The following is a 16785-nucleotide window of genomic DNA, read 5'->3' as shown; positions in this document are numbered from 1 at the left end:
CATTTGTTAGAGAGAGAGAGAGAGATATTGTGAGATACATTTATACACAATTTTTTTTTATATATATATATATATATATATATATATATATATATATATATATATATGTATAATTTTTATAACAACTGAAGTTAAAAGTTAATTGACTGTGCAGTAAAATGGCACTATGTCGCCATGCTAGTCAGAATGTTATGCTATCACTTTGATAACCACATTCTGTTTGCACAAGAGTAGCACATTATATTATTTATTTGCTAGCTACATATTGTGAATCAAGTCTAAAATGCCAGCCAATAATTGTTTCAGAAGCTTTTTGTAGCACATCCCTCCTGAAGCTGCAAGGTGTTTAAATGGAAAGCAGGCTGGTGCAGAGACACCTGCTGAAGACCAAGGCTGTCGAAAATGTGTGAACTGGCATAAGGTTCATGTATTATTGCGTCTGTCTATCAGCCACCCTCAGTGTTCCCTGTCTGAGCTTCCTAGATGTCATGGAAACAGAAGCAGATAACAGAGGAACAGCCCTGGCAAGACCAAACACAATGTTTTTTGTTCATTTAATTCTGTTCAACACATCACAAATTTCACTCACACACAAATTAGAATGTTTCTAATGTTGTTGTTTTTTTTATTGGTTTTGAAATATCAACACAATTGCTTTGGGTGTATATTCATTGGCATTGACGTCTGATGTATTGATATGATTGAAAATCAATTTCTGTGTCACATTTACACACTAAAACTACTGGTACAGAAAGGTTTGGCATTTTTAAGGTTTTAAAGTAGTGTTTTTTGGAAAAAAAAAAAAAAAAGAGACATGGGAATTGCGCTTGGCACAGCTAGCTTGTTTGGCAAGCTAGCTGTGCCAAACAACAGCAGTAGAAGGCCACAATAAACACTGATTCACCACAAAACTACAAATGAGGCACATCATGCTAATCTGAACAGAAATGGACAGATCATGAAACGAAATATGAGATTTACAGAAGAAAATAAGTGTTGAGACAAATGCATTGCCCTTAAGAGTAACATCCCTCGCTCCAGTAAAATGCCAGACTACTAGCAGACTCAGTAAAGATAACTTAACTCCGCCTGCTGCTCTTGTTCAACTCCAGGGGGTTTCACTTCTCACCTCTCTGCTCTGTGAAACCGCTGTTGGACGTATTTACATGGAAACACTGCTGGACTTGTGTGAAGGTGAAACAAGCGTGAGACTTCCAACCAACTAAGTCTAGTGTAGGGTTACTTTTCTAAACAAACTGGAATGCACTGCACTCACAAAGCTAGCTTTAAGCAAGTGAAAAAAAAAAAAGTTCAGAATTTTTATATGGCCATCAGAAAATTCACTTCATTCACAGCAGAAAATAGATGACATCAAACCACAAAGGCGTTCCTACAGTACACTTGGGCAAAAATATGACAATGAAATCCAACAAACATGTTTCACTTTTTCGCGATTAACTTTGGAATAACATATTTCAGATATATTTAAGAAAACTGTACAATTATACTTACAAGGGTATGCAAAGGGTGACACAATAGTAAACAGACAAGCATTGGCAGTTTATTTGGTTTGCTATAATTAGCTGAATAATTCATTAGTCAGAAAAAAAAAAAAGTTGTGAATGTGAAGAATGACAGTATAGAAAAGGTCTTTAGGTTTTCAGTTACCGAAGTGGAGAGCACAAACCAGTGTCCAGATGAACAGGTAGGGGCAAATTTGATAATTCATTTTTATTTAAAAAGACAAGGCATTTTATAAATCTCCCTTTTAAATGTGTAAAAACAATCAGACAAAAAAAAAAAAGCACCAAAACAGCCCTCTTGACATGACACGGTGAAAGAAAAAAACAACTTGACAGCTTTGAGTAAGGTGCAGTTCATAACAGTGCTTCTTCTTTCTTTTTTTTTTTTTACCTGAAAGAAAAGAATCTAAGCTGAAATAAATTGGCAACATGGATTTGAAGTCTTTAAATATCACATGTTGACTAAATACGGGAAACTTCAACTGACCGTGTTACTGTTTAGCTTAGTAAAGGAAATTAAAATTCATGTTGGTTTCATGGACATGTTTAACTGAAATTTAAGCATTTCCATGAAACCACATTTAGGCATTAGTATCAGCTGTATAATACTTTGCGTTGGTACTGCATGCTTCTATTGATTATTTAATTTATATAGAAGTTTAGATTCCATTTAAAACCACCAAATCCATCATTTAGTTAGACAAGCTATGCTAAGTTTTCATGTACATAATCTTTTAGCATTACCTAACATGTTTATGCTCTAAAATGCTTCTTTCAGTCTCCAGTAAGATGAAAAAAACAACTACAAAAAAGTTCATCCACAATGTTGGTAATTACATTTAGGGTCAGATTGGTTTAGATGCAATTAACAACACCTTAAATTATTACATGAACATATTTTTTTTGTATTTACTCGGGTTATCTTTGTTTGAAATAAATGATCTGAATCATTTAGGCTTGAGAAATAGCAAAACCAAAAGAAGTCTTGAAAGTAGCAAAAACATGTTATGCTCCATAATTTATCAGATTGGTGAAGGGGCAAATAAACCCCTTCTTTTTGAAACAGACATACTTTATTCATACATGAGTTTTTACTATACAAAGTGTGGCATAGCTGACTCTATTTAGGAATCATATCAATGCTCCAGAATTTACCTGATGCAGAACAGTTGCAAAAAAAAAAAAATGAAGAAAAAATAAAACATCTATTCACTGATTTATTTTCACTGGACCCTCTTTTGATTCAGTCTACGTGCCTTTCAAAAACAAATGTTCTCATGGTCTATAAACACTAACAAATGACTATTTTCTCAATCCAAGAGAGTCTAGCACAGGACATCAAAGTAAAGTCAGAACTTTGACAATAATTATTGTATTTCAACAAATTTAACAAATTAGTTTGACGAATACTAGAAGAGGATGTCAAGCAGAGTTTGTCAGCTCGTCTCATCTGCTGCTACTTCACCAAACTACATACTTTTATGTACATGTAACCTTGCTTATGTGATCAGTAACACTGTTGCAGCAAAAGTTTAGGGAACTCCCTTTCTTGTAACTTAATGACGTTCAACTGGGTGTTTTTAACACAAGCTTGTGGTTCCCTAAAGGAACAGTTTATTAGAAAACATACATTTTCACAGAAAGGTGAAATGGTTTTTGTTTAAGCCTGGCATAATGTCTGCGACACCAACGGACTGCTATCTTGAAATAGCAGACCTTTGAGGAAATTGCTCATCAGAACTATGTGTGACTGGAGTTTTATTGGCTCTGCTAGTGGCACACTCACAGCACCACTCTGTCTGAAGTGAGTGTGTCACAGCTCCAAGCATGACTGCAGAGTCTTAGTCATGCTTCTGCTCTGCCAGTAGGTGACTTTATAAGCCCTCCATTTTCGGAGAATTTTGTCAAAATTTTTGTCTGAGTGCAAATTTGTTTGCGCTTATTTATTTCACTCGACCTGCTGTCATCTTAGGACAAACGGTTTGAGCAGAGCTTCATCTCAGTTGGAATAACCAAGTTATAGGTATTGGAATAACCGATATTTCTTTAAAATATGCAGACCAGTGGGTTAAATCAGATTAAAAAACAGTAGGAGCGTAGCCATGTTTTATCTCTACAGATAAAAGACCAGGTCTAATGATGTAGCACATTTACCAATTTGTTGCGTTCTAAGATATTAAGTTGTCACTGCGTTTTACTGCAATGCAGTGGAATCCCTTAAACAATCCCTTAATGTCTTCATAACTAGCATAAAGAAACACACACAACTGCATCTTTATACACTGTGGTTATAAGGCCAGCACAGTAAAAAGAAAAAAAATATATATTTTGACACTGTCTGAACAAGAACTGTGATAAATCTGAAATAATCATAACATTTTTACCATTTGCCAAATGCCGGAATAAGAAATAATTTTGGTAATTCTGACATTGGTAGGAAAAATTAAAGTCTGGTTTATTGCCAGACAGTGGAGAAAAATATGCTAGTGTTTATACTCTGTATGGAAATATTTGCTTTTGACTTATTTGCAAAGAAATAAAATATTATGCAGCAGCTTATGAGCATAGAAATGAAATAGGTTATCATCTCAAAATGAAAGAAGAAAGGAGCAAAACGGCAGCAAATGGATCCAAATGCCTCTAAATTCACTCTGCTGGTTCTGCAAACGAAAAGACTATTTTTCCTCTGGAGTCTTGAGCTGATCAATGCAACAAATATGTCAAAACTCTGTAACAGATCTAAAAAAAAACCCCAAAAAACCTAGGTTTCTTTAGGTAAACTCTCACAGATGCTAGACTTTTTCAAGACTTTCTGAAAATGATCAAAGATTTAAACTGATGATGTGCGAAGTTGATACTGTTTTGACTATTCACAGCACAGTCCATCTGCTCCATCGCTTGACATAATCATGAAGCAGCTTCTGTTCAGATAGTAGAATGGTGGTGAATCTATGAGGAGTTTTTTATGCCTCAGTTATGGGGAAAGGTAACATGGAAATGTTTCTCAACAGTTTTGTCTTGGTGTGTCTTGAAGTGTAGTAGTTCCAAGGTTAAACAGACTGAATGGAGAAAGAGAATGGTTATACTGGCATTACCATTTCACAGATTACTTAAATAATTCATATCATCTTTGCTTGTAAAAAAAAAAACAACAAAAACAAAAACACATTTAACACAAAACAACCCAACATACAGCTAAACAAAAATACAAACACCCTGTCAGAGTCCCCGAACGTTAGACTTCCCCTCTTCCTTCATATGGTCTTTCCATCATTCCTTTTACTTCCATTCTTCTTCCGCCGTTTCTTCATTGATCTCGCCATCATGCTGGTCATCAGTTTGTGTCACCTGTTTGTAAATTCAAACAGCAGTCTATGATCCGTCACATTCACATCCCTCGTTTAGCATCTACCTAGTCTCAGGCAGAACAACTACAACTTTCAGACTTCCTTTTTTGCAATCATTTCAAACCACCGAGTGCTCATTGTGATGGTGATGGACGCCGCCGGCGCCCAGCACCGTATGGTTGACCGAAGACGCCGAGCGGTCGGATCCGTCCGCCACCGTCCCGTTGACGTTCTCCTGCCGCTGGCAGCACAAGATCTGCTTGAAGGTGGCGCTCATCTCCTTGTCCCGGTATGAGTAGATGATAGGATTCATAGCCGAGTTGAACTCGGCGAGGAGCAGGAAGAACTTCTCATAGTTGAGGACGGTGCAGCTGGAGCAGAAGACGTCGAGAAGAATGAGGACCAAGCCTGGGGTCCAACAGATTATAAAGGCACCTAAAGACACAAAACATGTATTAGATGTGTGTGCAAGTGTTAAAGCTGTCATTAGGAGTTGCTAAAAGGCAATAGATTGGATTCATTTGAAGAAATTGAGAACATTCTTCCAAACAACTACTTAGGTGTCGATCAACAGGAAGCCACAGTATCGTCTAAGGAAATTATTTTTTTGGTCTGTTGCTAAGAAGCAAGATTGCTGTTAGCACATCTCCACCACTTAATAACCACATTGTTATTAATTGACAATAAAAGGAATCTGTGACACTCTCTGACCACATCTGAGTCACTTTTATCTAATAACGTAGGATGAAAGGAAAGTGCTTTTGTTTCAAAGTGCCTTTGACATGTTTTGAATTATGGCTGCAGTACATTAGTGGGTATTTACAATGCGCCACAAGTGAAAAACAGCTTTTCTTTAACTCGTAAAATATGGGCACACAGCCCATGTTTTACAATCTTTTTTTTTTTTTTTTTTGGCCAGCAAAACAACTTTGACCAGGCGGATGTCAACAAGAAGCAATCCCGAGGTTGGCAGTATGATTTTGATGGAAGGAGGTTTGTTTTCCACTGATTTGATCAGAACAAAGCTTTGAGGAACTTAAAACCAGAATCCCAACGTACCCCATGCTCCTCACTTCTAGGCATTTAGCCCATCGTTTCTCATGTTTGGGACGGCCCAGTTGTTTTCTTTTGGGATAATTCTGTGAACTTGTTTACATATGTGCAACCTGTGTCCACTGAAGCTGATTGAGGATAGTATAATACTGAGTGTGTCATTTTATTGTCTTGATCGCTTTTTTCCCACAAACTGCTTGAATGTTACCAGCCTTTTAAACCTTTGAGTCCTCATAACCCACTGAGATGAAACATTTTAAATAATAGCCACTTCTAGCACTTTAAGACATAATTAATCTGGGTTTCTACCTCGTTCTACTAATATTCAAATGTATGTTGTTTCCAAACAATTTTCAAACACTTTTTTACTGTTGCATCTTTTGTTCCAATTCTTTTTTTTTTTAGATCTGTCAAGCTTTGGTACTTTGTCATTTTCTCAATACAACTGCAGGACTTTAGTCTCTTGAGTCTATTAAAGAAAAACTCAATTAGGAATTGTGCAAGTGGAGAAAGAGTTGGGAAAGAGAGAGCTGACAGGCCTGCCTGTTATCTGTTTGCGCTTTTCAGGCAGCAGCTGCAGCAAAAGGCTTGATCTCACTTCCCAGCTATGCAAGCAGACTCTCCGGATTCTGCAGAACTGGTTGCATTTCCTAAATGCTTCACAACCCAGCATACAAAATATCCAAAGCCCTATCACCAAGGAAACATCTTGTGTTTGAACACAATATGGTCAAAAATAAAGAAATGAATAAGGAAAGGAGAAGAATCCTAATACTGTACTCTTGCACTGCGAATGAATGAAGCACGTTTATCTTTTGGAATAAAATAAAAGATGACTTTTAATCAAATATTTGCGATGAGTTTGTTCACCATGAAGTATATATTTAAAAAAAAGTACCTTTGCTCATAGAGTCTAAAGAAAAAAACAAACTTTTTTTTCTCCTTTTGCCTAGTTACCTCTTGAAAATGCCACAAGGAGGGAAAAGGGGCAGGCTGAGTGGAAAGTCACTGGAGAAAAGTAAATAAACATACTGAAGCTGGCGTGGAAAATGTTGAAATGTATGGTAATCTACTTTGCATGCTGTTAGTGTCTGGAAAGAACCTTTAGAGCTTCTTAGAAAGACCTGAACTACTTTGAAAGCAACACTGATGGAAGAAAACTCAAAACAAATATATATTTAGCAGACGTTGGCACGATGTTACAGAAATAATAGAGACCAGGGTGACAACACCAGGCAGTCAAAACCTACTGAAATACAGCAGCACTTTCTGAACTGAGGGAAGCGAAGTGATGCAAAAACATGACACACACAGAGATGGAAGAACATCTGCAAGTCGTACAGATATCAGATAAGCCTTTGTTTCATTGGAAAATTAATCACTAAGCAGTTATTGCTGCTGCTGGTAAAAGGAGATCTGTTTTGGCGCTGATCGCAACAGTTTTTCCTCTAACGGCCGGAGCATTGTGTTTCTTCTGCTTTTCATCGTTGGGATGTCTTATCTGTTACCGAAATGTGGTTCTGTTCAGTCACAGCGACTGCTCACATTTCAGGAATGCATTTGCTTTTCTTTTACGAGACATCACAGTCTTTTGTTTCCTGAAATACCCTAAGAATATGGAATATATCAGTTTGGCAAAGCTTCAAGAATGTTTGAGTGCAAAGCTGTCTATACACTTTCAACCTTTACATGCTATGCCACATGACTACACGTGGTTTCCAAGTGTTTTATTGGGATTTTAAGAAACGGTCCAGAGAGAACAGACAACTCAAAGTGTGGCTTAAAATCCAATAGACAATCCATTGTTAGACCTAATAATTGCTGCTACCAGACACTGTAGCTATTTAGCAAAAAAAAAAATTCATCTCTTGATTTACAGTCACATACTCTTTGCTATGACTGTAGGTACTTTAAAAAAAAAACACCTTGTTAGCCTTTAAAACAGATTAGAGATAAAATAACTCATTGCTTAGTACTACTACTTACTGTCTTGGTCTATAATGCAGTGTAAAATTACAATGAAATACATAGAAATTTGTGGTTGAGGCAAAATGTGAAAACGGTTTAAGGGACGTGATTAGTTCTGCAAGTCAATATATGTTGGTCCTGATCGTGCACTTTTAGAAAGTTCTAAGTTGGGAAGGTAACGCATGCACGGGGGTTCAGCTGATTTTTGCATCAGTCAGATTTGATTCAGAAAATTGTTATGATGTGCAACAGTGGCAATAAGAGTTGAAAACAATTATTCTTGCATGCAGAGCAGTATCAGATAGAGAAGGACGAAGTACAAGCTATTATTTTCATCGAACATGGGTGAGGTTCATTTCCCTGACTACAGTGTCTCTCTGCCCGGCCTAATGACCACATGACCAAAGAGAGATGCACAGAAACAGAGAAGAGCTGCAAAAGCAAATGAGGTGGAGTAGCAGTGTTTGCCAACAACAGCGCAAGACTGACCGTTACTGGAAAATCTTTCTGCCCACAAAATCACCATCCATAAAAATCATTTTCTAGCTACTTGGATGATGTGAGCTACGACAATATTTAACCTTATGTTGGGATAAATATAGTAGTTTTTAGCTTCCTTAATACCAAGAGGCTTTCAACATGGCTAAGCATCAAGTGTTGAACTCAGACTAAACACTGATGCCAACAGTTGCAGAAATTCATTTACAAGTTATTTGTGCTGTGGTTGTGATAAAAGAAAATACAGCAACATCTGTCAAGTAACGCAGTACTGCATTTGTTCCGAGGCATTACAGGGAAATATCTGACAGTATTTGTCTGAAGCAAACTCCATGATAATCACTATAAGGCAGTGCAGATGTTGCATCCATTGTGTGACAAACATCCATCTCCTCTCCCATTGTCAGTGCCCTGCAGCTAACAGCCTGAACCAGACACATATTACCCTGTAAATAACTGGAAAACATCGTGGTCCCGGCACAGGACATTAATGCTGACGGCTAATCGGATCTGTCAGTGTTCTGGTGGGTCCAGTGAGCTAAACTCCCTTTGCTCCTGTTATATACAAAGATATGTGCTGATAGCAAGTGTTCTTATAGAATTACGAAAAGATCTAGAATCTAAACCTCCATGTTTTCCAAAGCTAATGCGTATTGTCGATATACAAATAATTAATTTGAATTTCTAACTCAAAAATCGAATAAGTTCATGTGAAACATAAAACAAGTTTGAGTCAAAGAAGAGCTTTTGGCAATATTTTACTTTAATGAAGCTTTCCAATTATTTCTCATGTGTCATCGTGTTAGCTAAGGTTTCATCTAAGTGATTACTCCTTTGTGCTTTTAAATTCATAAGAACTCATTATGGCATTACTGCTCCCTTGTTGTTCTCCTTCCACTTATCTTTTTGTTTGCCGTTTTCTGTCTCTTTTCCACAGCTGCTTTGGTTTCCTGTGTTTTATCTACTGCTTGCTTTTTTTATTTTCAGCTTTTCATGTCATCCCCTGCCTACTCAAGTTACTTCTCTGTCCATAATCTTTTGGCACATCCTGTCATTTTTTTTGTCTATATCTCACTCTCAATTTAGCTCATTTTTTTTAAAAACCAAGCTATCCTCTGTGGTTGTGACCATCATCTCTTTATAGCTCAGTGGCTTCTCTGCAGAAGTGCTTTTTTTCTCTCTTTCCTACTCTTTTCTGTATCAAATAAAATGAAGCTTAAATAAGAGTTCGTATATTTAGTCACTGGGTGTTTAGTTCATGATAAGGAGGATTATGGTGTGCTGTGAGTGGGGGTTCCTGTAGTGGTTTTATCAATGAACAAAGTGTCAAACTCTTTTTTGGCTCTAAGTACACCGACTTCCTTTGCAGTAATATTTTGTTCTTCCTCTCAGTCCATAATTTATCTGCAGAGTTGCTGCTCAGCAGTGACTCATTTGTAAGTGAAGCTTCTGGTTTTTGAACCCGACTTCTGCCTTCTTGTTCAAAGCAAGCAAACAAAAACAAATCCAGAGTAATGGCATCTTTTGCGTTCGACAAATATAGCTTCCAAATTGCAACTATTTTTCCAAAGGTGATTTGAAGCATAGATTTTTGCCTACATATCAAAACACTTTGCTGTAACTCCTCGCTTCTGTGGGTAGTTTTATGTCTACGCTTGTGGTTTCTACTCCGAGTCTATGCAATGCAACCATAAGTGCCTTACTCCGAACATACTTGGCTTTTGTATTCAGACAGCAAAGACGCCCAGTTTCAAACACTGGTGTCACAATTTCAGGTTGTGGAGAACCCCCAAAAAACCCAGGGGGTGATGGTATAGTTGGTAAAGAATATTTAAATATTTTAATAACAGATCATGTAGGACAGAATGAGGAAAACAGGAGGATCATACATCAAGTGAACAAACTGTGGAGCGTATATATAAAGACTTGATTACTGGATGCAACACAGGTGAGTAAATGAGCAGATGGGAAACAGGTGTACAAGGGCAGGAAACTGGGGCACTAATGTAAAAGTATAATTAGTAATCAGGAACAGAAATAAAAAGCAACATAAGATGGAACAACACAATGTAAATAACCCAACAAAGTTCAGAAGATCATGCAGTCTGCCTTTAAAACCTAATCAATTCAGGATGTTCAGAGCTTATACCAATCAGAAATTATCCGTCTCTTTAAATAACTTTAACTTGATTAACTCAACCAATACCATCGGTTATCAAAGTTAACATATTATTTACTGAGTTAAACATATTATTCTTAAAGTAAGTGGCCAGCTGTTTTCAACAACTGTATAAAAAAAGTATACATTTCACCAAAATATCTGTAAAACAGGCTGTCAAAATGAATCTAAGAAAAAAAAAACTGATATTAGAAGAGGTCAACAGTAAAAACACCAGACTGGGGAGATTGATTGTAAAGCAAATACGTATTCCTGAATTATTAAGAAACCTCACGGTGGTTCAAGGTTTGACCCAAAACACACTGGATTTTCCATGAAAACTTTAAGAACCACATCAATGTTCAGGCAGCACTTGGAGTTTGGTAAAATGAGCGACTGATGCTGCTGAAACAGGACTCTAACAGACAGATGCAGCCATTGTTAGAGATTAGAAAAGTCTCACTGTGCAAAAAAAAAAAAAAAAAAAGACTTCTTGGCAACACCCAAACATTCACAGAAGCACACGGAAACAGGTGACATTATGATCAACATACCAGGCACGTTTGAACGCCTATGCTGGGTTGTAGAGTTTGGCTCACAAGCAGCCCTGATTGGTTCAGGTCTCAGTTTGCCAGAAACCACATATGCAACTGTAGCAAAGAAATCACATAATTGCCCGGGTCTGGAAGACACATTTGGGAACATCTAACAATTTCTTTCAGTTCTCCCTTTGAAATCCAGACATAAAAGAGTTCTTGGTTTGTTTCTGTTCACTCGAACTGAGAGATTTTGAAACAAATGTAAGTTAGTGATATGCCATCTGGATGCATGTGTTTGGGGATGGTATGACTTGGCACGCCACATTGGCTGATACTGCGACTTTACACTGCAACATAAGCTTTAAGATAATCAAATCATTCACAAAAAGACCCTTGCAACGACCAACAACTGACACACAGACGCCCACACATCCAGGAATTGCCATGGCTAATTAGAAAGGGCTGTTGGGTCAGTGGAGATGAATGTAAAGTGTATCTGTTCAGGTCATTCAAACAAAATGTTCTCCTGATGGATTGCCAAATTGTAGCAGTAGGATGTGTAACTGTTCCCTCGCATATGGGTGGCCTCATTGGATGATTCTACAAACAAAAGTGTGCTACTGTAACAATGTCGCCATCAACTAATCCACTTCAACTGTAGTCAGATTTACCAGGCGTTTGGCATTTCTGAACTTTGGTTTTCTTGTGATACAGATTTGTCATATTGGAGCATTTTGCGATATGCTTTGTCAAAACTAAAGCTGCAAGCAGAGACTTAGGTTTAGAGAAACAGACACTAAACTGTCAGTTTTAAGTCAACTATAGTATCATTGTTTGTTCATTGTACATAAGCCCTATATATGGTTGCATCTGCAGTTTTAGCAATAATATAGCTTACTTGCCATTTATTAATTACTGCATGAGAACATCTTCACGTCCACCTAAAACATTTCCTACATTAATCAAAGTACAAAATATGTTACTAGCATAGATAGCCTTAATATGCAGTGCCTTTAAATTAGCTAACTGTAGTCCAAATGTTAATGTGATTCTGTGAAGATATAAAGTTGTAAAAAATATACTCTGCTTAGACATTAATAGAAAGTACGCCTGGACTATGTTTAGCATAGATCTTGTGATGGCTAAGAAAAAAAAGAGAAAGAAAGCTGAATATGACCTGTGTGACCTGTCTATATTCCATCTGACCCGCTTTCTTTGTACTCATTCTTGTTCTCTCTTTGTAAGACCGCTCTTTTTCACTTCTCCTTTTGTTTTACTCATTATCATCATTCCTCTTTACGATCCTTCTTCATCCCACTTTCATCTGCCCAGGCCTTTTTTACGAACCCTCTTTATTGCAACCATCCCTCTCATCCACCTCTTTAACGTCACTGTTTGCTCCACTATCCTTCTTTATTCTGTTTGCAAAGCTTTTGTAAACAACTTGAATCATCTTACAAAGGTAGAAATAGATTTTACAGATGAAGCTCCACCTCCTGATCCACTAATGTTCCCTTCTCATCTGTCCTCTGAAAAGATATTGTTGATGTGTCCTCTCTGCTAGATGAATTACTTTCATCTTAATGAGTCAACATGAGCTGCAATACCTTCCACTACCATGTAATTCTGTTCACAATGTGATTTTACAATCTTTCTTCAAAAAATACTGCATGACTAGATAACTCGACCATTTAGATCTTTATAACTCGCAAGTATTTTCACAAGTCCAAGATTTTTTTTTTTCCATTTTCTTTATGTATTTATTTTAACGTGTGTTTCTGTTTTATTTCCAGATGTGTTTTCATCTGATAAGTAAACAACACACATAAACAACCTACATTGTGGTTGTTGGTTTTTTTTTTCTTCGTCAGTTTTATGTGAATGAAGCCAATCTGGTTTTGGAGTGTTCTCTATTAAGCTCAGAGGTTTATGTGACTGTGGGAGACTTTGTATTTGCAAGCATTTTTTCTACCTCTGTTTATGCAGATGTGCGCATTTGTGTAACCAAAATTTTTTTTTTTCCCTTTTTTCCCTCAGTTTCCCCAAGGGACAACTGAAGGAAGGACAAAAGTCAGGAGGGCAGCAACGATTATGGGAGAAGTTACAGCAGTTCTTCTCTGAGAAGCAATTTATCAAAACCAGTAACATAAGGTTGTTACGTCATAGGAGATTTGACATCATGTGATTTTTTTTTTTTTTTGGTTTAATAAATCCTCTAAAGCCTGTCAAAGAGTCCAGGAGCAATGTTAATACAGATGTGACTCACTACTCATAGTCAAAGTTGGCAGAGGAAAGTGATAGATAGAGCAGGAGACGTAATATTCAGCATCTCCTGTGGTATTTCCAAATGAGCTCACTCAGAACCTGGAGAGGATTCCTGGCTGAACAAAAACGGATCACACCCTCTGGGAAGCTTTAATTTGACACTAATATTTTACTTCCAGTGACATGAAATAAGTGTGACTTTGTAGAAACTTGCTTTAAATCAAACAATAAAGTAACACTATATATATATATATATATATATATATATATATAGTCAGAGATCCAAAAAGCTACAGAAACATTTTCTGTAAATTATCTGTGTAATCATTTTAGACAATAACATCTAAAAGTCATAAAATGCAGCAAATTTGCAAATGAGTTTGAGATAGGATATAGTTAAGTCTTAAAGCTATATTTCATTTCATTAATCAAGCATAAATTGTGATTGCCACAAGTTTGCAAAATTAAACAAACTGGTTAAAATCTGATTATTTTTTTATCTAAATTTAGTTGTTCAATCTCAACCCAGGAGGGGTTTTTAATTCACCTTACTGTGGGAAATTTGATTAAGTAAAACACATATTTTTTGGTACAACTTGTTTCAAGTAGCAGTGGGAAATATTCAATCCATGTATGAAGGAAACGGTCCTTGCCTAAATGTAAAAGCGTAATCAGATCCTACCAAATTATTTCAAGTCTGTTTTATATTACGACTTAGTGTGTCTAATAAGACAAAAAAATTATCTCATGAACCAAAAGTTCTATTCTCAGGAATCAACAGCTGTTTGCTCTGAATCTGAAACATGTGTGCAATAATTTATCAGGAAATTTTTACAATTGCTTCAAGGGTAACCAATTCACATAGGCATTTGGAACGCTGAAGGCAGACGCAGCTGGAGTTACACTGGGATGAGTTTAGATTTCCATTTACCCCAATGTGTAATGTTTCTCGTGAGTTTTTGTAAAGTTTTGCTGAAATAATTTCAAAAGAAGATACGACAACAGAGAAAGCGGTAACTCTTAGTGCCTTAACGCAGACTATGGTATATTTCCTCTCACCATCCGCTCACATTTTCAAAGTGCAGTGCAAAAATAAAGCACTCATATGTTTCATATTTAACATTTTGCCACATCTGGACCCCACAAACATAAAGAGAACACACCATCAGGCAGAAAGCGAAACCCCTTTCCTCTTGGGTTAAGCAAGCAAAAATAAAACCAAGCATCTCTCAAGCAGCTGAGAATATATGTTTTCCGCTTCTACTGAGAGAACATTCTGCTCTCCACTGTTTTGTATTAAAACTGGCTGCAAAGACAACAAATGCATCAGGATGAGATAACATGGAACACCGGAGACAAATCGTGTGGAATCCTTTGGTATGTTTTGTCTGGGACCAACATATCCTGTTTTCAGGCACTCCGGAGCCCTTTTTCCCCCACAAATCTTGCACTAACTTTCTTTGCAGCCACTGAGCTGGTCGACTATGAGGTTTGAGTGAACCTAGGTAAAATATAAATGAATAAAATAAGACGAAAAGCAATACACCGAAGAGTCCTGGGGCCTTTTGCTCTGGTAAATGTTCAGACATGAAAATGTCAGGCTCTGCTCACTTCTGAACTTAAATACAAAACAGAGCATGTTTATTAGAAATGGATGCTGTCTAACTCGTGCGATGGCAGGCACAAAATCAACTTAGACACAACAGTATTAGGTAAAATGTCCTACTTCTTTATAGCAGAATTCATAAGCCTGGGAGGTTATTACATAAAGCATATTGTAATATGCTTAATCACATCCAACAGCTAGAGAAGTTATTTTTTTATCCAAAATGATGAACTTCACAATGGATATGGTGATGACGTAACTATATGAATATTTAGTTTGTCTAAAGCTAAGGCACAATAGCAGTCATTTATCAACCAGAAAAAATGTCAATTTTACAAAGAAACTGAAATGTATCACTTTAAACACAAGTATATTGAGCTTTAAGGCCATATTCCTATTCCACAAAGCGTGTTTTGTACATCATGTTTGATTAATGATTTCCATTCTTTTTTTTTTCTCCAGTTGCAGAAATGTTCAATAATTAATACAAATCTAGGCCATCTCAGTAGATCTGAGCTCAAAAAAGAAAAATAAAATTGTGGATTTCCAAAGGAAATAGAAACAAACAAACACAAGTAAACTAAACAAACTAAAGTTCCTCCTTTCTGAATTATTTTTAGTGACTGAGCTCAGGACTCCTGAGAATCACTGTTTACTTAAAGCCATGTAATTTATTTGATCTGTGTCGCCTCTGAATTAGACCATTTAAACACACCAAGCAACAAGGTCATGACCTGCATGTAAGGCAATTTAACAAGTGCTGGCGATTTCTCACCAGAAAACCTGACGGGGTTATCAGTTCTTTAGTCTTTCAAAACATATAACGGTCATACACTAAAATCTAGAACTGCATTTAAAGGAAGGAACTCTGAACGTTCAGTGCTACAAGTAGTGCAGAAATTTTCCACACTGAAGTGTGTGTCCTGAGATCTCTCAGTGGGAGAGCAGGGATTCACACATTTGAACAGTGGTTATGCTGAAGTAATGGTTTTGGCCTTCTGAAGGGGGGAGGGGGGTCTGTTTTGGATAAGCTGGAGGAACTCTGCTGCACATGCTGAAGAAAGTGTGTGACATCTTTACGGCCTGGAGGAGTTCTGTACAATACAGCCCTGAACAGTTGGTTTTATTTTGCTGTTCTTTTATGTTTGGTCGGTATGCTGTTAAAATGGAGGAAAGAAAGGTTTTCGTGTGTGTGTTATGATGAGAAACTGTACAGGTTTTAATGTGTTTTTGTAACCGTTGCAAATTGACTGAAATACCAAGGTAGGACTGTATTATGACGTTTTCTAGTCGCACCTTTTTCCAACACCAAATAATGTGTATGTTGGGGCTGCCAACTTGGTCCATGGCTTCACATGTCACAGGTGGAACTAATTATTTGATCAGTTTTGTACTAAAACACTAGTATTTTGGATAGAGGAGGTCTCGACCACCAATCTGTCCCACTTCACATGTGTCTAAAATAGTTTACTTGAGACTGTAACTGGACTTGCACTGATGAATAGCAATGAAAAGTGTTCTTACGAAAACCCCAACACACCGAGAACACATTCATTGTTAACCACTCATGCTGAATCCCAACTCTGTGACACATTTGAGAAAAGACAGCACAGAATGAGATCACTGTATGCGACGCCTGCATTCGTACTAGGCAGACACTGTGTTTGGTCTGAATGCTGAAGCTTTGCAGATGAACCATTCAACACTTTCATTGTTTTGGTGAAACTGATGACTGATGACAGTAGTTGCACTCAGTGCTAGAATGATAAACAAAATGTCTAACAAGACAGAGATGCAGACATTTACTGCTAAATGAAGATCAACATAT

The 16785-nt window shown here is 37.0% G+C and overlaps 1 protein-coding gene across 1 annotated transcript in view; it reads right to left on the bottom strand.

Annotated features, from left to right (window-relative positions):
- Positions 1-596: 596 nt before the first annotated feature.
- lpar1 (lysophosphatidic acid receptor 1) overlaps positions 597-16785 on the bottom strand; it is a 39109-nt gene continuing 22920 nt past the window's right edge. The window contains exon 3 of the mRNA XM_015035003.1: positions 597-5305. Within this exon, the coding sequence (XP_014890489.1) occupies positions 4989-5305 (317 nt within the window). The 3' untranslated portion in view covers positions 597-4988. The remainder of the gene's footprint in view (positions 5306-16785) is intronic.

This window comes from Poecilia latipinna, unplaced genomic scaffold (assembly GCF_001443285.1).
Source record: "Poecilia latipinna isolate Pla-1442-1.1 unplaced genomic scaffold, P_latipinna-1.0 Scaffold320, whole genome shotgun sequence".
Taxonomy (NCBI): domain Eukaryota; kingdom Metazoa; phylum Chordata; class Actinopteri; order Cyprinodontiformes; family Poeciliidae; genus Poecilia; species Poecilia latipinna.
Note: the sequence above shows the minus strand (reverse complement) of the source record. Positions and strands in the feature narration are given on the sequence as shown.